The sequence below is a fragment of the Equus quagga genome, chromosome 5, assembly GCF_021613505.1.
Source record: "Equus quagga isolate Etosha38 chromosome 5, UCLA_HA_Equagga_1.0, whole genome shotgun sequence".
Lineage (NCBI taxonomy): Eukaryota > Metazoa > Chordata > Mammalia > Perissodactyla > Equidae > Equus > Equus quagga.
In genome coordinates, this window is record NC_060271.1 from 67,019,935 (window position 1) to 67,041,770 (window position 21,836).

Consider the following 21,836-nt stretch of genomic DNA (forward strand, 5'->3'; position numbering starts at 1 on the left):
GGGGGCCACCAAAGCAGAAACTGCAAACTTAACCACCTGGCCGTGGGGCCAGCCCCTATTCTCTGCTCAAAGCTCCCACTGTTTACACACACACATCTCAGCTCATCCACTCACAAACTCCGGGAGGCATCCACATTCCCACTTTGCAGGGGAAGAAACTGAGGCTCAGCTCACACCCATGAGTCAGTCTGAATGAAGCATGGTGAGCTCCGCCTGTGACAGAGCTCTGTGCCCCACGCTCCCCAGGAAGGAGTCTCTCTGAGGTAACACAGTCTTTTTAGCGCTGGCATTCCAGCCACTCACTCACACAGGGACACTTGTTTTGCTGGGCACTTGGGAGTCTGACAATGAGTAAGAACTTGATTTGCCTTCAGAGAGCTCACATTCAAGAGTGACGTTATAAAGTCACGACAGAATTAGGCACCTGGGACTCTGGGAACATACCAGGAGGAAAGTGCCTGTGCTCAGCTGGGAGGGCACACACACGGCCATCCTTCTCTTTTGCTCTATGCCCTCTGGACCTGGGGTGCTGCTGGGTATACAACCAGTGCATAATAAATACATACAGCCCCGACCAAACTTGACATGCTTGTCAGTGACCCAGCACCAACTAGATACTTGCTAAGTGCACAGGGATTGGTACAGGGTGAAGAGATGGAGGCTTTGATTTTGTAACACTGTCCACCAATGTCTGTGCTGTGTGAGCAAAAAGCTCAGAAGATTGCAGCCGAGTCCTGTGTTGTTACATGGAGACGTCACCACCAAGACCAGCAGACAGGTGCTAACTGATAGAGCCGACTGCTGTGATGGCGCGTCATCCACCTGGATGGCCGAACTGCATTCACCCAGCAGCCGAGGCTCTGGTTTCCTCCTGAGGCTCTCCAGGATCCTACCACCAATATCTGGTATGGATTAACCCTCATCCCACACAGCGGGACCCCCACGGTGCGTCCACTTAACAAGTATTTAGGGAGCACCCCCCTACGCCAGGCACTGTTCTAGGCAGCCCTTCTCAGCCCAGGATGATTTTGTCCCTCAGGAGACAGCTGGCAACGTCTGCAGACATTCTCGATTGTCAGTACCAGGGAGCAGAGGTGAGGAGGTGCTACTGGCCTCTGGCAGGTAGAAGCCAGGGATGCTGTCAAACATCCTACAATCGATGCACAGGATCCTACAATGCCCGCCACAAAGAATTCCCCAGCCCAAGATGTCAGTAGTGCTGAGGTTGAGAAACTCTACTCTAGGCCCTGGAGACAAAGCGTGAACGAGACAGCCCCCTCAGATGGGGACCCTCAGTGCATCATCCACTTTGATCTCACTCTAAACCTCACTTTGTCCAGGAGCTTTCTCTGACCCCGCAGGCCCCCACCCTAAACCAGGCAGCTGGGTGGGGGTGCACCTGCCCCTCATAGTGCTCTAATAGCACCCCACCTGTCCTTAACCCCCGATTATTGTGGCTCATCTAACGGTCAGTCACCTGTGAGCCTTGCGGGGGCAGGCCCCCGTATGCAGCGCCCAGCACAGGTCCCACCTGTAACAGGCCTCCAGAAGGGCTTGTCGAATGAGGGAGTGAATGGACAAATGAATGAGTTCCCGTCAGTATTCGCCAGGTGACCCCAGAATGTTTGGAACTGGGTTCCAAACCTCTCCTCTCTCTGTGGATGAAGATTCAGCTATTTGGCGTGGAGCTCAAGCACGTTCTGGTCACCTGGTTCACCTCCTGCCTCCAGCTCCTCCTAGCTGTAAGACCAGGGCAAGGGACAGAACCTTCTGAGCCTCGGTTTCCTTGCCATATTGCTAACAGGACTGACCTCACAGTGGGAAGAGATTACAGGAGATGACATACGTATTGCACAGAGGAAGGCCTGACACAAGTCAGCAAAATGTTTACAGTCAGCGTCGCAGAAGGTCTCTGTAGAGGGGCTCCAGAGTGGGTGAGAAGCGAGAGACCTGGAGCCAGCACACAGTGCCTGCCCATCCCCCATCCCCTCGGGTCCCGAGAAGGCAGCCCATGCCAGACGCAAGGTTTGCCATCACCTTTTAAAATCCTCCAGCAGTGAAGGAGTCCCCCCTCACCAAGCTGGGGAACCCAGGGAAGGGCAGGAACAGGACAGAGAGGAGGCCAATTCCCGTGCATTCCCCTTTCCCACCTCCCACTCCCAGCCTGGCCACAGCTCCAAACACATCCAAGAAAAGCCACAGAACAATGCACTTTGCCTGTTCCTAACCAGAGTCCAGAGAATCCTGCTTTATCAGCCTGGACAAATAAACAAGTCTGTGGGACAGAATGGTTCCCGGGAGTCCGGGGGCAGGGAAGAGGTCTCGGGGCCAGCCCGGCATCTCTGCCTCCTCTGCACGCCAGGGAGGGAGTGCCTGCCTGGTGAAGGCCCTGGACATGACACAGACCCAGAGGCCACAGTCGGAGGTACCCAGCTCTTTGAGCCCTTGGTCCTTGGGCAGCTGGACTTCGCTGCCAGCAGGGAGCAGGAACCTTGGGAGGGACCTGCACATGGGGATGCAGGGTCATTTCAGGACTACAGAGCAACAGATGAGGGCAAGGCCAACCTAGGGGCTCTCATGCCAGGTACTGGGCCAGTTTTGTCCCATACTTGTTACTTTGTCCCATCGCTTCTGTCAAAGTCTAGATCTAACAAGAAACCATCTGTCAAGTTCTGGTTGTGTATCTGCCTCTGTGGTAGCTACTTACAGGCAGTTTTATCCCGTTTAAAACCTTCCCCAAAACAAAGATTATTAGACCATCTGCACATGAGGAAACAGAGAGATGACATGCTGGGCTCCAAGTCGCTCAGCTAAGACTTAGTTGGAGTCAGAAGCTTGTCTGTCTGCTGCCCAAGGAGGCACATGGCCACAGGGCTCTTCCAGCTCCCACCACCAAAGGTGGCCATATATGGGCCACCAAGGACATCTTTTGGGCAGTAACTCCCCCCCACCCCAGGAGGGGTGCTCCTCAGCAACCCTGGCCAATTCCATATCCTCTTGGTGCCCACACCCCAGGATGCAACCCCTCAGCCCCCAGCAGCCCAGCTCGGAGGCACCCTGGCCTGGGCTGCTGCCACAAAATAAGAGTCTAGCAGCTGGTTCTGGTTCTGGGAGGTCGAGGTAGGGTGGAAACAGCTGGTCTGAATCCTAGGCACTTACCAGCAGTGGGCAAGTGCCTTCAGCTCTCTGAGCCTCAGTTTCCCCATCTGGAGAGTGGGTGCATGGGTTCTCCATGACTATCGGGCCCAGGCCCCTCTTGCTGTTTACTGTGATCTACTGAGGCCAGGCAGGGCTGGGCGTTTTGAATACAGTGCCTCTATTCATCTTTGAACGGCCCAAGGAGGTAGAAATCACCACTCCCACTTTACAGAGACGCCTTTGATGCCCAGGGGGTGTAAGAACATCCCATGTCTCTCAGCTGGTGAGAGATGAACTGGGTTTTGAACTCACACCTTAGCTGGGCTCTTTCCAATTAGCCAGAAGCAACTGCTCAGGGATGTGGATGAGCATCTATGCCTAAGGTGGGCAGGTGGGCAGCCCACCCTTCTGAGCTGGGGACGGAGAGTTCTGGACTGATGGTCCCATGCGACCCCGGCCTTGTGCATGACCTCTCTGAGCATCCACAGCGAGGCCCAGAGCCCAACCACCTGCAGAGGACCCCATAGCAGTCATGTCACCATGGTCAGAGAACACAGGCCAAAGGAGGCCGCAGGGTCACTTGGCTCCAACTCCCATCAGACTGCCCAACTTCCAGGAAATAAAAGGACCTGCCTCATGCTCACCCCACAAACATTTTTAAGCTTCAGAGGAGCAGATTTGGGGATTTTCACAAGGTCCCATATGCTCCCAAAGCATTCCATCCCACCTACCCCAAGCCGGACCCTCTCCTGGCTCCAGCAAGCAGGAAAAAGCAGGAAGGGCACTGGCCAGGGAGCCTGAGGACCCAGCTCTACTCCCGGCCTAACATGTGACTTGAGGCAGGTCCATAACCTTAGGGAATCTCACTTTCCTCACCCATAAAACGGGCATCAGAATACCTGCTAGTCAGAATGGGGTCGCAGTGGGCAAGTGTAGGGAGGTGCCACGGAGAAACAAGGCCAAGAACCTACCAGTCAAAGCAGGACAAGCCTGGAAGTCCTCCACCCTCTTGCCTCTGTGCCTACTCCTATCCATCCTTCACACCCTGCCCAAGATGCCCTCCTGGAAGCCCACCAAGACTCCGGGACCAAGAGCTCCAACATCACTGTGTCCACAATACACAGCTGGGCGCTTGATTCTATCTGAAATTATTCTCGAATCTTCTCCTGTCAGAGGCTGATGGCTTCCTGGGGCAAAGCCAGTCTATGCAGAGCTGTTCAAGATTCTTGTCAGATTCTATTTAAACAGGTTCTTTAAAACCCCAACTTTCTACACAGCCATGAAGCTGGACCCTGAAAATCTGGGTCCTAGTAGTTAAGAGCCATGGCTCCAGGGCCAGATAGGCCTGGGTACAAGTTCTGGCCACTTGCTTACCCTCTTTGTAAGTGTCCCCACCTATAAAATATGTAGATTTGCAACTACAGGCCCAGGCAAGGCGCTTCTCCCAGTGCAACAAGGCTCCACAAGCAGGTGCCCTGCGGACTGCACATGACAGGGTAGGACAGAGGCCTCTGTCACCCCTCATCCATCTGGATGGAGTCCCCAGAGGAAGCAGGCCTGCCTCCCATTCCCTGAGGTGTGCACAGGCTGCTGCGGGACCATGGCCTCCTGCCTCCTATGGGGTGTGAGATTGAAGGAGGTGCTGGGCCGGGGGTACCATCCCCATACCCTCTCCTGGGCCGCCCTGAGTTCAGTTGGTGAGGATCCCGTGGAAGAATCCAGGGGCAGTAGAGAAGGGAGCCGGGCCCCACTTGCTTGGCACCCCCTTCATGAAGGGGCACCCCAGCAGGTCCTGAGAGTTCTTCACTGCCCCTCAGGTGTCTGCCCAGAAGGCTGCCATTTCTCCATCAACACTGAGGGGCTTTGCTCCTCGAGGGGAGAGAGGGAATCTGCATGCACACCAGATGTCCCAAGAGTGAGCACAGCCTGTGAGCCAGAAGGTTCTGCCACAAGGCCTAGGCCCACAGCTCTGGCCCCTCCCCTCACCCATCCAGCAAAGCCAGGCATTCCCTTCGACCTCCTCCCACCTGGCCTGGGAGCAGCCTCGCACGTGGGCCAGGCCCAGCTGTGCACACGTGGCCTTCACATGAGGCAGCAGGGAGGGCCCCACGCAGCTGGGCTGGTGGCATGTGCTGTGGCCTGACCATCTGCCCCGCACACCCACCCTCCCCCGGCCCTGCTGCCGCACACCATCCCCCCCAGACCAGAGGGTCTCTGCCCCACCTGCACCTCCTCGGCTAAGCAGCCCCCAACCCCAGTTCCCTTCCCCGTCGAGAGGATACTGGACTGGACAACGCAGGAGGCCGTCTGGCTTCCCTATGCTGAGAGTGGACAGCTCCGGGGTACTCAAGGGACTGAGGAGCACAGCTGTGACAAATGGTGGTTTCTACGATTGTTATAAAATGATTAAAGAATTCTTATTTCTACATGTGTCAAGGCCTTGCCCAGCAGCGAGGATCTTGTAGACGCTCAAGAGATGTTCCTTCCTGCTCCAGCCCCATTCCTTTCTTCATTTGCTCTTTGCACCATTTTCCAGCTTTAGCAACTGAGGCCCAGAGAGGGAAAGCAACTACTCCATAGTCACAGAGAAAGCATGCAGCAGAGGTAGGACTCAAACCCCAGCCTCCAGATTCGCAGGCCGGGGCTCTTTTCACCGGACCAGGAAGCTGCTCAGGGAAACGAGGCCCCTGACTAGAGCCACCATCCCAGAACTGACCTCGGTGCTGCATCGGCCAAGACCTCATTTCAGGCAGAACCACTCTCCTTCCTTCCCTCCTTTCCTAAGGGCCCATTTCAAACGGAGAGCCAGAGCTTAGAGCCAGAGCCACAGCCTGTGTGCACTGGGGTGCCTGTGTGTGAGTGTATTTTACATGTGGGACACTGAGGCCCAGAAGAGGAAGGAACTCCTCCGGGACACAGGACTTTCTCCATGGGATGGGTGCTGTGGTGGTTGGGATGTGGTGGGTGTGGCCCCAGCCCCTGGCTCTGTGACCACAAGCGCCCTGGCTCTATTTCTTTCCCTCCCAGACAACAGGCAGATGCCCGCACGGCCTTTCTGGGGAAGGGGCAGAATGGTTCGGGCAAGGAGCAGGCGCTTCTGCGGCCGGGCATTTGTGTGTGCTCCCGGCACGTGTAAGGATCCTGTGTGTGTGCACGGGTCTCCCTGCACGTGTGTGCACACTCTCTCCCTGAATCTGTCCCTGTCACATAGGACCTCCGCATGGGAAGAGCAGAAGTGAAAGGAGACCAGGATTAACCATCTCATCTCAGAGAGCCATCCGTGTGCACACCCAGCCTCCGCCTGCTCACCAACACTGCAAGCGGGGCTGCGGGAGCCCACGACGCTGACTCGGACCGACAGCGCTGTGGGAAGCATTTGGCCAAAACCTGCTCTCATCCTCCCTCACCCACTAGGTGATCTGGGACAAGTCTTCCTTCTCCAGGCCTGTTTGCCATTCCACTAAACGGGCTAATCCAAACTGACAGGGATGTTAAGATCAAATAAGATGGAATTTATTATTGAAAGAAGTTAAAGCCACTGGACAAATGAAATGTCGTAGAGCGCTCAGAGGCCATGAACATCTTCTCGGAACTGAAGCAGGCAGCCAGAGGGGTAGAAAGGGCCCTGAACTGTCAGTCAAAGGACCAAGGGGCCAGCCCTGTCCTGCTACTCACCAGCTGTGATGCTCCGGGCACGTGGCCTCCCTAAGGTGAGCAGGTGGACAGGCATCTCTCTGCCCTTCTGTCATCCTTCCATCCTGGAGGGTAGGTTGCAGGACGCCCTTCAGGCCGCTGCCCTCCCCAAGCATTCAGACACACAGAGCCAGCTGCCTGAGGGTGAGACTGACTGCTCCACTGGGCCCACTGCCCAGGGTCCCAACTGGTGCAGCTGTGAGCAGTGGCCCAGCCTGGTGTGTAACAGCTACCTGATCCCTCCACCCCACCTCACTGACCAAACATCTTACAAACCCAAGCAAAACACTTTGGCTCAAAAGTCATAGGGCCTCTTTTCCTAGGAGTTCAATTCCCTTTCCGTGGATGGATACTGGCACCATAGCCCACCCCACTGAGAGGAGGGACAGGAGAGCGTGATCCAAAATGATCATGTTTTCTTAAATCCTCTGTTGTTGGCTAAAGCCCAGAGAGGTTGAGTAACTTTCCTAGAGTCACACAGGAAGTCAGCTGTACAGCAAGAAAAAAACCTGACTGCTCAAACCAATCACAATCTACCCCCAACCCCTTCTCCCCATACCCTGTGTAGGGTGGGAGCAAGGGGAACTTACCACCCTCTACTTAGATCTCCCTTCTCTCTAAAAAAAATGAGAATCCTAGAACCTCGGAGCAGTCCCAATCTTGTCTAAAGTAGAATTGTAAAACTGCCCCTCCCCACTACGGATAATTCTTGAGCAAATATTCTTCCTCATGCCCCCAGAGGACACTGTCTGGTGAGGGCAGCCCCCACCAACCCCAAACTGAGAAGCCCCTGACCCACCCTAGAACGAGGCTCTAAAGATCCCCCAACTAACCAATCCCCTCAACAGGCCAGCCTGCTTCACCGGGGAGTGAAGGGCAGTGGTGGGGGGACCTCCCGGGAAGGCGATGACCGGCCAGTTCCTGAGGCCGCCCCTGGCGAGGGGCGCAGGCTCAGAGCCTGGGTCCTTAAGGACGCCAGGGGAGGGGTGTAGAGCTCAGGAGCAAGCTGAGGGTAGGGACATCCCTGTTGGGAACTAGGGGCTGACAGGCTCCCCCGGAATGCGGGACCCTTATATTGTGGCAACAGCAGGCCCGCCGGTCCGCAGCACTGCAGGCCTCCCAAAACCCCACCACGCCAAACGCCTGAAGGGAAGGGTCTTCCCCGGTCCCCGCCCGAGACCGATTCCCACATTCCCCTCCGCGCCCGAGGGACTCCAGGAGACAAACGCTCATTGCCATAAAAGTGAACTACGAGGGCTGAAGTCAGACGCGCAGACAGGATCACCCCAGGGGGCGGGTGGGAACCAGGGCTGGCCGGGCCAGAAATCTCGAACCGTCACCCGCACGTTGCAAACTAAGATCCATTAACAACGCTGTGGCAAGGGTCGCTGTCCCAGGAGGGCCCAAGCTGTCTGGGCCCTGGGGCCGACCGGGAGGGAACAGTTGGCCCCTCTCACACACTCTCATCTTCCTCACCCACCCACTCCGGCAATCGTCCCCGGGCGCAGCAAGGGTGTGCGGCCGGGAGCCGGTACCTGCTTCCTGAGCGCCTCGAAGGCTGCGCTGATGGTGTGCACCCGCGTCCGCTCCCTGGCGTTCGCCAGGAGCCTCCGGGTCTGCTGCAGGGCTTTGATCTCGGAGGAGGCGGCGGTCGCTTCACCCGGCCGTTTCCTAGGCGACGCGGAGGAATCCGGGTGGTTATTGTAAATTACGTGTGAAATTGACGAGTAAGAACTTTCCCCCGGGCGCGTGAGGGGCGCGGGGCGCGCCGGGGACTCCAGGGGCGCAGGGGGCGCGGACGGCGTGGGGCGCGCAGGCGGTGCGCACAGCAAGATGCGGGGACGCAGGCCGGGCTCCCGGAAAGGCTGTGCCTCGGGACCCCCGGGTACCTGGCCCTGGGGCGCAGGAGGCGGCGGCAGTGGCGGCGGCGTGGGCAGTCCCGGCCCCACTGCGCCCAGGGCGAAGCCGCGTTTCCGCGCGTCCAAGACCTCCGGCGCCCGGGCGCCCCCGCGCTCCCCGGCCGTGTCCGCGCCCCCACCTGAGGGCACGGCGGGCGCCACCGGGGCCAGCACCGGGGCCGGGACGGGCTGCAGCCGCTGGGTCCTGTCCCGCAGCCCGTTGGTGGCGGCGGCGCCGTGCTCGGGCGCTTCCAAGTCCAATCGGAAAGTTTTATAGCCGTTCGCGCGCCGCGCCGGCTCCTTGCCTTTCCGCTTGAGCTTCTTGAGGCCGTTCAGCTCCTTCACGCACACGGTCTTCCACGGCCCGTCCTCGAGCACCGGGATGTGCTTCATGGCTCGGGCGGCGCGCGAGGCAGGGGCGTGGGGCTGCCCGGGACGCGCGCCCGCCGCGCTCGCTCTGCACGCCGCGCGCCGGCTCTGCCCGGCCGCCGCCGCGCTCAGCGCCTCGGCGTCTCCAGCTCTCCCCCTGCTCCTCCCGCCCTCCGCCCGCCCTCTCTCCCTTGCTCCCCCTCGCCCGCCCGGGGCAGCTGCGCCGCCGGCTCCGCGAAGCCGCCGGGCAGTCCGTTCCCGGAGCGCTCAGAGTGTCATCTGAAGTCGCTGCCGCCCTGCCAGCATTTCTGGAGAACGCCCGCTGCGCTCCATCTGTGTTTGTTTAGCCTCAGTTTACACAGAAGCCCGGTTCGCGAGATCAGTCAGCGCCGCCGCCCGGAGAGGAGGCAGCCCTCGCCGCCGCCGCCTCCCCAGCCCGGACCGCCCGGGCCGCGAGCGCCTTTAAAGAAACAGGAAGCATTTTTCAAAACAGCTGGGCTGCCGGCCGCCTCCTTTGTCCGCGTCCTCTCTGCCTCCCCCCACCCCCATCCCTTCTGCCCAGAACCTGCCTCCTCGGGCTCTCGCTCCCTGCCCCCGACCCAAGTTGGGGGCGCCTCTCTTTTCCCAGAGGACAGTCTGCTCCCTGTGGAACTGCCACGAGCACGTGGCTTCTGGGCCCTTCGGCCCTTCCCCAAATCAGAGCTGGGCCTTCTCTACCCGGCCTCGCTGACCTCTCGTGGACGCAGCATCGACCTTCCGCCCCCAGCACGTCTCCGTCCATCCCTCCACCCCAAATCGCCAATGGAGGATAAAACCAGCGGCCACTACTGGGGTGGGGCTGGGGGGTGGGGGTGGGGGTGGGGGGGTCGATGGGGGAAGGGAAAAGCTCCGGAGTTCCCCGACACCCTCGCTCCCACCGCGCAGCAATCCCATCTAGTCTGTCACTTGCTGCAGCGGGGAGGCCAGGAGTAGGGGAAGGCTTGAGTAATAGGGAAACTGAGGCTTTGAGAAGGAATGTGCTTTCCCGTAGTCCGTCACACGGCGAGTCAAAGAGGCCGGGGAGGGTGACAGCTTCGGATTTAGACAGACTGAGCATCTGTGAGATTCTGAAGTCGCCTCACCCCAGGCGGCCCACTAAGCCCAGATTTTCTCCTCTAGGGAATGAGAAATGCGGAGAACACCAATGCCTGGGTCACAGTGTTGCTGTGAGGAATTAAGCAGCAGGCACATAGGAGGTGCTAGTCAATGGCAGCTCTGGTTATTATTATTATTAATATCAGAGGCAGAATAGCTCCTAGAGGCAGATTTCCTGGGTTCAAACCCCAGCTCTGCCACTTACAAATTGAGTGACCTTGGGCAAGTCACTGAGCCTCTCTGTGCCTCCCTTTCCTCCTCCGTACAATGGAGGTGATAATTTGAACCTTCCTCCGAGGTGGTTGTGAAGATTAATTGAGCACATAAGTGCAGAGCACTCAGAGCAGTGCCTGGCATGAAGTGAGAGCCTTGCAAGTGCCCACTGTTATTGGCAAGGGGCAGACCCCCAGACCCTCTGTCCTCAGTGCCATTCCAGTGGAGATTCTGGAAAGAAGAGGTCAAACCAGGGGGCCCTCCGCCGAGGCCCATCTCCCAGAGGCTGCCCTGAAGGACCAGCACAGGACTCCACTCCTTGAGGTCCTTTCTCTGCGGCAGTTCCTCCTAGAGGCAGTGGTGGGCTCTCAAAGCTGTGGGAGAGGAGAAGATGAACCCTCCATCCTGGCCTTGGGTTCTGGCCTCTGCAGCCACTGGGATCTTCAGCTTTCTGATTTTGGTCCTCCACTCCCGCCCCCAGGCCCACCAGACCCTGTGGCGGTTTTCCTGTGAAAATGCAGGGCTCACACTCCATCTGGAGTGCCCTGTCTCCCCCAGGGGAGGAGGTCATGGGGGTGCAAGGAGGTAGATGGTGTGGTGGGCTGTGGCAGGCAGGGTCCCAGGAGGTCGGATGGGAGTCTGGGCAGAAGGTTCAGGGGCAGGAGCCTAGAGCTGGAGCCAGGAATGGGCCTTGGCTTTTCAACTATGGAGCCCCATGACCATGGGCAAGACTTTCCATGCCCCTGGTTCTGTTTTCTGTCTGTCCTTGAGGATCGTTCTGTCCAGCCAACGTCTCAGGGTAGCTGGGAAACTAAAAGAGATCATGAAAGGACTTTGACATAAGGCTTCAAACACACTCTGACACATCCACATTCGCACAGGGACACACACAGATGGAGGCGTGCAGTTTTCTGACCATAGTAAATGCGAAACCTCATTTTTTCCACTGAGATGGGTCCCAGCATCATAATGCAGGTGCTCCCCGAGACACGCTCTTCCCTGGACACCCAGCATCTTCCCACTCCTTACCTCCCTCCTGAAGACCAAGGGCGTGCCCCAGAGAGGAGCCCTCCTTCTCCTCCTGTTTCTCCACCCAGCCCGGGACCCTAATGTCCACGGTCTCCTACACCTCCCCTCACCCTTTGATGACCAGCTCCAGTCTACCCTCCTCCTGGAAGCCGTGGCTGATCCCCACAGCCCGCTGTCGCTCTGGCTGGCCTCTGCGCATGCTCACTCACAAGCATTACTGCAACTTACCCTTGGCTGCAGACCTGTCCGACGCCCTGGTTTTGCGTGCTCCCGAAAGGCTGCTGTTTCCTTCCTCCCTGTCTCCAACAGTAGGTGCCTAAACATTTGCTCAAGGACGACCAGCCCTTATGCCGTTTACATTCTCCAGATCCCAAGCAGAGGCTTGGAACCCAGCTTGCCCACTCCTGGTGAACCTAACCAGCCAGTGGCAGAGATGGGGGGAAATCCAAGCCCCGCTCTCCAGAGCTGCTAAAGTACTCTCTGAACCTCAGTTTCCTCCTCTGTAAAACGGAGGTCATAATAGTGTGCCTCACAGGGCTGGCATGAGTGTCAATGAGGCCGCGTGTACAGAGTTGAGCCTGGTGCATAAAGTAGAATGAAGGGTGGCCTTAGGCAGCCTGGGCGAGCACCACTGCCCAGGCTCCTTGCACTCCAACATCTGCCCCCAGACTCGGGGTGCAGTTGCAGGCTCGGGAGTCCACAGCTGGTTGGGAAGGGTGGAAGTCTCTGGCAGGACTGAAAATTGTCCCTAAAGAGGCCAGGCTGTGTTCCAGGAAAATCGCATGTCTTGGTTGAGTATGAAGGGCTCCACTTATGCTGATCCTGAGCTCCTCACCAACTCTCCCGAAAGAGAGGAGAAGCTCACTGAGATCCCATGGGGTGGGAGGAGGGGAAGGGAGTGGACGGGAGTGGTCAGCTGCGCTGGGCGGAGGTAGGGCAGCATTCAAACCTGGCTCCACTCACCCAGGGCACGCCTCTTCCCCCTTACCAAGCTGCCTCTCCCGCTGGTCAAATGCCAGGGCCTCTGGGTTAGCATCAGGCAAGCCTAGGAGGGATCTTTGCCACTTACCAGCTGTGTGGCCTTGGGTAGCCGCTTCACCTCTCTGAGCCTTGGTTTGTTATCTGGGCATTATCTCCTTAATTATAAGATAGACTTGGCACGCACAGGAACATCAGGCAAGCTGTAAAGAGCCCAAGTGGTGTTTAAGGTCCCTGTTATTGCCATCCCCAGCCCAACAGGTGGCAGACCTTCAAAGCCCAGGCCAGCTGCCCCGGCCCCCCTACACTAAGGACAAATGTGCCTCCCAGGGCTAGCGATTCTGCCTTCCCTCAGCCTCCTTGAGAAGTGGGGAGAGAGACCAGCTGGGCGGCGCCCCCTGGTGGTGTGACACTGCCTGGCCTACACACGACGTAGCGTCTCCCCACAAGGAACTTCTTGCTCATTTTGGAGCCAGGAGTGGTGGCCCTGCAATGACAGTAACGTGGATTTCATGAATTCATAGAGTTGCCGGGATGAAAAGACTCTCAAGGCTCCAAGTGGTCTGCCCCCCTGCTTGAGATGGGACAATGCAGACACTTCAAGAAAACCTAGGCCCTACATTAGAAACATCCCCCCTGGACTACCTGTTTGAGGGCTAGCATCATGTGCACTGAGAGCTTCCACATGAGCTGGACGGCTGGTCCAGGGAACAGGAATGAAGGTAGAAAGGGAAAGGAAGGCAAGAGCTCAGTGCATAGGCCATGGGAGCAAATGCAACCCAGCCAGACAGTGCTCATGACTACCACGTGGGGCGCGGTTACAGGCTCTATTTCATAAATCCTTATAAGGGCCCCAGAGGGTAAACTCATTCTACAGATAAGGAATTGGAGGCCCCTAGAGGAAAAAACTGGCCAACAGAAAGGAAATAATGGAAGTGGGGTTGGAACCCAGACCAACTGACCCCCAAACCCAAGCTTTAAACCACCGTGCTTTGCTGCCTCCTAGAGCTCAGTGACTACGTGTGGGGAGTGAGTAGCTGGGCCACGTATAGGGCTGGCCTCTTTGGCTGCCTGGCTGTCCCTGCATGTGCTGCCAGCCTGGATGGGCTTCTTGCTGTCCACCTCTCAGCTGAAGCCACTGGCCTCCCGTGGACCAGCCCAGTGCCCCTTCAGCTCCTTCCAGGTCGGGGTCAGATGGGCACTGTCCCAGCATAAAGACCCTGGATCTTGGTGTCCAGGCACTGGTGCCATCCCGGCACTGCTGGGCGGAAGCTGCCCAGCAGTTCCTGGGTGCGAGGGCATCCCCCGCGGGTGAGGACAGGACAGCTCTGCAGGGTGGCATCCAGTGACTGCCGTCTTTTGGCCGGATGGGATGGAAGCTTGGACACTTGCTACATGAAGCTCTACATGCCTGAATCTGGAGTCCCTATTTCTGGCTGTTCAGATTGTTCCAAAGTGGGTGTGTCGCCCATTAGAGAAAGGGAGGAAGAGTGGAAATAGACCGCCAGGAGGAAACGCAAGGCATGTGATTGGTGCACCCTGGAGTTGTCCTCACCGCAGCCCTGGATCGGACCACCCACGGGAGTGAGCAGAAACTGGAATACGGTCAGCCTGGTGGTCCCCAAAGCCGCTCCCTCGCTCCCAGTCACAGTGCTCACACTGCCACTGTTAACTGGCAGGACACTGGATCCAGAGGACAGCAATGAGACATCCAGGGAGGAAGCTCTCCCAACTTACTCTCCAGTCTTCCTTCTACCTTCCTCTATCCCCGTGACCATCCCAATTATGGAAAATTGGGACAGGGCACCAATAAGGGCACGGCAGGAGGGAGGGAGGAGGCCTTTAGCACTCCCTCTCTGCGACATTCTTGGCCATGAGAACACGCTATGCTGTTAACGTAGCAGATTCCCCTGCAGCGGGCAAGGCCCATGGGGCGTGAGGGGCATGATGGGCAGGCAGGTGCCAGGTTTCCACGCAGCTGGCCAGGTGCCCTGTTAAAACATAGGACATATCGTGTCATTTCTCTGCTCAGAACCTCCCAGTGACTTCCTGCTTATCTCAGATGTGTTAGGGGCTGCCATCAGTTCCTTCTCTCCCTGCATGCCTGCAGAGGCGGCATCTGTTCCTCCACCCCATGAACCTGGGCTAACCTGCAACTGCTTGGGCTACTGGAGCCCTGCAGAAGTGGAAGTGATGCTGTGCTTTAAGGGGACTGGCTGTTTCAGCTTCCTGCCAGGTGGAACCCATAGTCACTGTGCAAGAAGTCCAGGTTATTCTGCCAGAGAGCGAGACCATGTGGAGAGCACCATGGTGCCAGACCTGGGAGTGAAGAAGGCACGAGGTCAAGTGGAACCTTCATGTGCCTCCAGCCCCAGCCTCTCTCTGGCTGCAACCATGTGGAGGAGCCTGAGCAAGAACCACCCAGCTGAGCCCAGTCAACCCGTCAAACCACAAGAACAAATACGAAATTGCTGATTTAAGCCAGTACATTTTGGGGTGGTTTGTCAAACACCAGTGGCAAACTAGAACATTCCAGTAAGAGCCAGGTTGACATCTGGTCCCCATTTCCTCTCTGACCTCATCCCCTCTTCTCTCCCCAACTTCATCACTCTGCTCCCACCACCCTGGGCTCCTTGCTACCCCTCGAATATACCCAGTCAGTTCCCTCCTGCCTCGGGGCCTTTGCACTGGCTATTCCCTTTGCCTGGAATGCTCTCCCTCAGGTAGCCTTGTGGCTCATTCTCTCACCTCCTTCTGGTGTTTCTATGTCGCCTCAGTGAGGCTGTCCCTGAGCACCCTATCTAAAGTTTGCACCCCTCCCCTTCAGAACTTTCTGCCTCTTCGCTGCTTTATTTTGTCAACAGCACTTAGCATCACCTGACACAATATATATATTATTGGTTTGATTGCTTATTTCTGTCTCCTCCCACCAGAATGTCAGCTCCATGAGGGCGGGGATCTTTGCCTGACTTGTTCGCTGCTGTATTCCAGCCCCTAGAACAATTCCTGGTACATAGTAGGTACTCCATAAGTACTTCCTGAACGAGTGAAGGCCCAGTGCTCAGTTTGGACCAGGGCTTGCTCCGCTGTTCAATCAGCTGCTTTGATGGCAGAAACCAGCGGATCCAGAGACAGAGCTAGTCACATCACAGGAATAGCTGCTCTGACCGCCAAGAAGTGGTGGTCATGTCGAATTTACTCTTTTCTCTGACTTTGGGTCTCCTAGCCTGATCAGTTGCCTCGGGGACAATGGATACAAATCAACACTCATTCACTCATTTGATAAATCTTGGGCGAGCCAGGCCTTGGGCAGAAAGATGAGGTGTCCACCGGCAGGAGCTCAGATGCAGAGGACTTCCTTTGTCCCCTGTGACAATTCAATATGCGTTTGTAGAGTGCTTACAGAGGCTGGAGATACAGCCGTGAACAGAGCAAAAACCTCTGCCCTAAGCAAGCTGACCTTCTGGTGGAAGGAGACATAGTGTCCACCCCAAGGAGGTCCGGGTCCAGAAGAAAGATAATACAAGCCTGATAAGATCTTAAGACATGGTACAAAGTGACACATGCTACAGGAAAAGCTATGGGAGCCCCAAGGGTGGCGGAACTGCTCTGGGAGTCTTCCTGGAAGAAGGGGTGTTTGAACCAGGCTGGAAGGACAGTGGGATTTGGCCAGGCAGGCCACCTCCCTGAGAAATGCCCACGGCTTGTTCCCTCGCCTCCTCCAAGCCTTCGCTGGTGTGTCGCTTCCTCCCTCAGGCGTCCCCTCACCACCCATTTACAACTGGAACAACCCTTTTCTCTGTGTAACACACGATATGATCTACTTATGCACCATGTTTATGGTTGTGTTCTCACCCGGAGGACAGAGGGAGTGGCAGGGAGGAGCAGCGCCTGCACCCTGGCAAAGCCCAGCGAGGGTTCTTCCCATTGGCGGGTAAGATGGCAGAGGAGAGAGGGGATGCTCACGTGACACTCCGCTGACTGTTGAGGATTTGCTAAGAAGTGAGGTGGCAATCTGAGCCTCAAGGAGACCTACCCAAGGAAGAAACACTACCAGCCGGGCTGTGCTGGACAAATACACCCCCAAGAGGACATGAACCATGCCCCAAAGCAGCTTAGTTTCCAGGCTGTTGGCTTCCTCTGACAGCATTTGACTTGGCCCTGCCCTCTCCTGGTCCCCTTCCCTCCCTCTGACATCATCATATAACTTTATGTTGTTAATGTGAACTTTATCATCTTTGTAGTTTTGTTTATTAATTTATTAATATTTTGGTTCATAGTCATATAAGAATTAAAAGCATAAAAGTATAATTGTGTCCTAGGGCTCTGTGACAATGTGCTGCCTTTCCAGACAGGGGCATCCTTTACTCAGGTTCGAGAAGCTCTGGGCTAGAGGCTGTCGGAGTCGTCCTGCACCTTTGACAAGCTGGGCTGGGAGTCAAGAGATGCGTTCTCATCCCAGGACCAGCTATGTGCCCTTCCCTTTGGAACCTACCCCCCCTGTCCCCTACCCTCTGCAAGCCTCAGTTTCTTCATCTGCGAAATGGGAAGAGTGAGGAGGAGGTGGAGCCTACATACCCCAAGATCCTTCTACCCCTAGCATCTTAGCATTTGTCTTAAGCCTCTTCAAGACCCAGAGCACCAGCGGAGAAAGTGAAACATTCACTGCTTAGAAAGAAAGCCCTCCTGCATCGCAGGCAAGGGCTCTCTCGTGGAGCCATCCAGCTCGCTGGAACATAGAAGCCAGAGCAGCCAGGGGGTTGGGTGGTGAGAGAGGCTCGCTACGGTTTTGCTCATGAGGACCTAGTTGTCAACAGCCTAACGAGACCTGGCTTAAGCCGGTGATCTCCCGGGAGCTGTTACCAGTCTTCACAGACATGCTCTGTGGCTAGGGAAACCAGAGGGCGATACCTCCTTTTTCTTTTTTTAAGGGAAAACAACTTTAAATTCCCCGAGGAGCACATTCCATCACTGTGAAGTATTCCGTACCCATCTCCCTCAGAAGAGAAAGGAAACAAAAAAAGGCCGGCTGCTTCTTCTGTGTAGGCTCCTCAAAAAACTATTTTTACAGCTCTCTGAAAAAGTCCCCGTGATGGCGGCAGCCGGAGAACATGAGGGGGCAGAATGGAGCTGACGCAATGCACATTTATTAGCAGTGAGGAAAATTAATAAGGCACCAGCTCAGCCGTGGCCCAGCTCAAGGGCAGCTCCAAAGACCTGGGAAGCCCCAGGGACGGCTGTCGATCTGGTGGTCTCCAGGCTGAGTCCGCAGACGCCTAATGGGTTGCAATTCTAGATCAGCACAGCTGGAGGGCGGCTTGGAGATCATCTAGGGCCACTGGAGGACAAATGCTTTTTATCATGCATGGCAAATCTGGTTGATTGGTAGGGGCTGCCTGAAGCCCTGTGTTGAAAAGGATTCTGAGGCTGCATCTGGGTCCCCTGGGAATGAGGGCTGTAATTGATTAGCAATGTCTGCCATGGATGAAAGAGGAAGAGTAACAGTATTCCTGTCATGTATTTGCCACTGCTGGTCTAGTCCAACCTTCCAATTTTGTTGATGGGGGAGACCGAGTCCCAAAGCCCATTGTTTGTAGGGTTTTTCCCAGCCTGCTCAGGGGCCCGGCTGCTGTGGCAGGTGGCTTCAGTGTCTCTGAGGACCAAAGATGACTGATCCAAAGACTGTCTCTGAAAAGCCAAAACAATTACTGGGTTTGGTTAATTCAGTCAATTGCCTGTTTCCTGGAAATAATTGGTAAAATCAGTTGTCTTGTGGAATCGATGAGTCAGTTCAACCAATGTAGATGATCTGGCAGGCCCAGGTGACCCCCAAGCCAGTGTTTACCTAACACTAGTAGTCAGGTCAAAAAGAATCAATGGGTGAGACTAATCAACTATTTGGCCTCAGGACAATACAATCCCCAAGTGGCCAATAGAGCTGTTCTAATCAGATAGATTACTGCCCCTCTGATCTCCACAAGACAAGCTTGGGTCTGACCATCCTGACCATGACTCTGCCACCCTCACCATCTTCTCCTGCCCCACCAAGCCTGGCTTGTTTCCTTCTCTCCCGAGCCTGTGACAGCCCCTGCTGCCTCTGGCAGAGAATCATTCTGCAGTGGGCTGGACACCTTAGATGAGCTCCTCTCACCCCCCACACAACCCCTACATATCAGTTCCACCATCTTACCTTCTTTCCTTCCATCTGTGACAGCTCAAAGACCATCCAGGCCGCTCCTCATTTTAGAACTGAGGAAACTGAGACCTGAGCAGGCAACGGACTCGCGTGACGTCACTGGGAGGTAGTGGTGGCTCTGGGTCTCCTGACTCCATCTCTAGGGTCATGCTAGTTGCCCCAGATAAATCTGTTCTGTCTGGTTCACCTCAGTTTCATGCGCTCCTCAGAGTGGCATAGATAACTTCTGAGGAACCCCAAAGGAGGCAGTCCCAGAGTGAACATCCGGGGTGGGAAAAAACTTGGTGTGTGAAAGGGCAGGCTGGGGAGTGCGGGAGGGCATGTGGGTCCTTGGTAAGGCAGGCCAGGCGGTAGGGGAGGCCTGACTCGGTGAAACCTGGCAGCACCACCAAGGGGCCCAGCCACTGCCTCCTGGGAAAAGTAAAACAAGGCACGTTCCTCTCTGATCTTCATGTCCTTGACGCACTGTCCTCTGGGAAATCTACCTGGGCATCTTAGATCCCCACCTTGAATTTAACAGTTCTTGTTCCAGGGTCAAAAAAACCCAAAAAACAGAAACCAGCCCTTGCCCGAGGAACTTGGCTAAGGTGGAAAAAGACCCTCGGTGGAGGGGGGAGAGGTCAGCCTTTGGAGTGGGACAGCCCTGAGTTGAATCCCGGCTTACCACTGGGAGCTTGGTCAAGTTCCCTAATCTCTCTGGGCCTCAGTTTCCTCATTTGCAAAGTCGGATGGAAAGATTACTACCCCTTGCAGGGTTGTTGGGAGGATTAAACTGATGTCAGTGTAAAGGGCTTAGCACAGGGTGTGACACATGGTGGCTACCAACAGTGTCCTGAACACCTCTCCTTTCCGTTCAGTGCAATACTTCATGCTTCTTGGCTGGGACTCTACCACACCTCCTCCGGGAAGCCTTCCCTGAACACCCTCAGCCACCTCTGGGGGACCTCCAGGCTGGCCTGCCTGTGCTCTGTACCAGGAGACTCGTTTCTCCAAAGAGCCCGTGAGTCACTGGGGGCTGGGGTGGTTTGCATCTCCCCTCACTCTCGAGAGCCCCCAGCTCTGGGCTGACAACACAATGGGTGCCAGATAAAGTGGCTGTGCAGACCCTGGCACCCTCCCCTCACCCCCACCCACCTAATCTCCCTGGTTTCCCTGATTTTCCAGCCCCTGTCTAGTTTCTTCCTAATGCTTCTGTCTCCACGTCTCCAGGGCTCTATTTGCATGAGGGAAAAAAGTCTACACACACACACAGCCCAGAAAGCATCCAGTTGCTCCCGGGCAGGCTGCCAGCGATTGAGTGACCTGCAGCTTCCCCCCCAAATCACATTCCGCTGGCACGGATCTGGCCCCGCCTGACGCCAGCCTCCGAACTCGCCCCCAGAGCAAACATTTCCAGTTGGCAGCTCAGCCTTGTTTTTCTGAGGCCCCAATTCAGGCTCCCTTGTAGAAAACAGAAAACAAAATGCATGGGACCAAAAATGAAATAAAATAAAATTGAAAAGGAGGGGGTGAGATGGGGAGGCATTCGCTCCAAGGCACATGGAAAAATCTGAGCTTGGGGGTGTGCAAAGAGTTTCTGAGACGCAAACACACATGCTCACAACCCCTCCTTCCCCGCTGGCTTTGAGGCCACGATCGGTTCATTCAGGCCGCTGCCTCCTGCTAAAAGACTCACTCTGTTCTCATTCACAGCTGCGAAGGGAGGACACAGAAGAGGGCGGGGGGAGCCTCGGATCTGCAAGAAGAGGGTGGGGGGTGTTACAGGACGGGTGTTCGTTCTACAGGGGAAATTAACGGAAGAAAAATAAACATGGCCAGCCTGATTTTCATGCCAGTGCGTGAGGTGTCGGGGCGTGGAGGGGGTGCATGTGTGTGTGTGCACATGCCTGTGGGTGCCGCTGTGTTTGCCTTCTCAAAATAAGAGCCGCTAGGTGGAAAGATGTCACGACCCAGGCTCAGGCAGCAGGGGGACAGGCCAGCCAGGGAGGGCAGAGGCTGGCACCCAGGCCTGCCCATGGGGTCAGGCAAAGGCCAGGGGTCAGAACAGGGAAGCTTGGCCTGGGCCCGTCAGTCAAGGGCTGGGCGTATGGGGGTGGGATTCAGAAGGTCAGCCCCAAACTGGGTGCTCCGTCCCTGGGAAAGAGGTGGGCTGAGGAGTGTTACAAGGGCAGGATGGACTCAGGCCTGAAATACGGGTGCTCATCTCAGCAGGGGAGGGAGGGACTGGAAGAGCCCAAGGGATAGGAGGGGGCTGGAGGAGGTGGTAGGGTGGGAAGGAGGATGGTGAGGGTGGTTGGCCGACTCCGGAGTGAGGGTATCCCAGCCACAAATCTGGCTGAGGCACAGAGCTGGTGAGCAGGGCTGCAAAAAGCCTTCTGCCCATGAGGGTCCCATGAGGGCATCAGAGAGGAGAGAGGGACCCCAGGACCAAGGGCATCTTGGGGCCTGGGCTGAGACGCAGGGTCCCAGGCCCAGCAAAGCCCAAGAAGTATTGTCAAGCGTCAGGGGCCAGGAGTGAGCGGACTGTCACGTGAGAATCTGGGCGTGTCAGGACAGCTCAGGAAGCTGTGGGAGAGGGTGAGGGCAGGTAGCTCAGAGCCTACACTGGGACTCACGTGGCTGGGTCCCTTCTACACGGTGCCGGTGCCGGCTTCCCCACACAGGGAAGGGCCTGGAATCTTAAAGGGACCTGGCAATAGTAAAGAGGTCCCGGGCTGAGGGGCCTGGTGAAGTTTGCAGAGGCTGGAATTGCTCAGCTGTGACAGCCCAGTGCCACTGGAGCAGAAAGTCACACAGGCCAACAGGAAAGATCCAGGAGCTCTGGTCCAGCGTCCCCTGGAAAACAGTGGCAGCACCATCTGTGTCCGAGTCACCTGAGATGTGTAATAAAATGTATATTTCTGCCATTCTTTCCACCTGCTGGATCAGACACCACCTGAGGTGTCTACTGAGGAGCTGAACTTTGGATAGGCAGCCCAGGTGGTCCTCCTGCCCTGGATGATGCTGCCAAGTTCTTTGACCCTCAGCTCCTTCTCTCTGGCTGGATCCCTATCTGTCGGACTCCAGGGACCATAGGATTTTCCACTTTTTCTCCATCCCAATCTGTGAGCAAAGTAGTTAACAAACTTTTCCCAAGCGTACTTTGGCTTTGACTCAGGACATTTCTTAACCCAAGGAAAGGAGTCTCT

General features: G+C 56.4%; 1 protein-coding gene across 3 annotated transcripts in view; it reads right to left on the reverse strand.

Moving 5' to 3' along the window:
• Window positions 1-9,595, reverse strand: part of ATOH8 (atonal bHLH transcription factor 8) — a 32,115-nt gene extending 22,520 nt beyond the window's left edge. For all 3 annotated transcript variants that reach the window (XM_046663496.1, XM_046663495.1, XM_046663494.1), the window contains exon 1: window positions 8,367-9,595. In XM_046663496.1, the coding sequence (XP_046519452.1) occupies window positions 8,367-9,122 (756 nt within the window). In that variant the 5' untranslated portion in view covers window positions 9,123-9,595. The remainder of the gene's footprint in view (window positions 1-8,366) is intronic.
• Window positions 9,596-21,836: the final 12,241 nt, after the last annotated feature.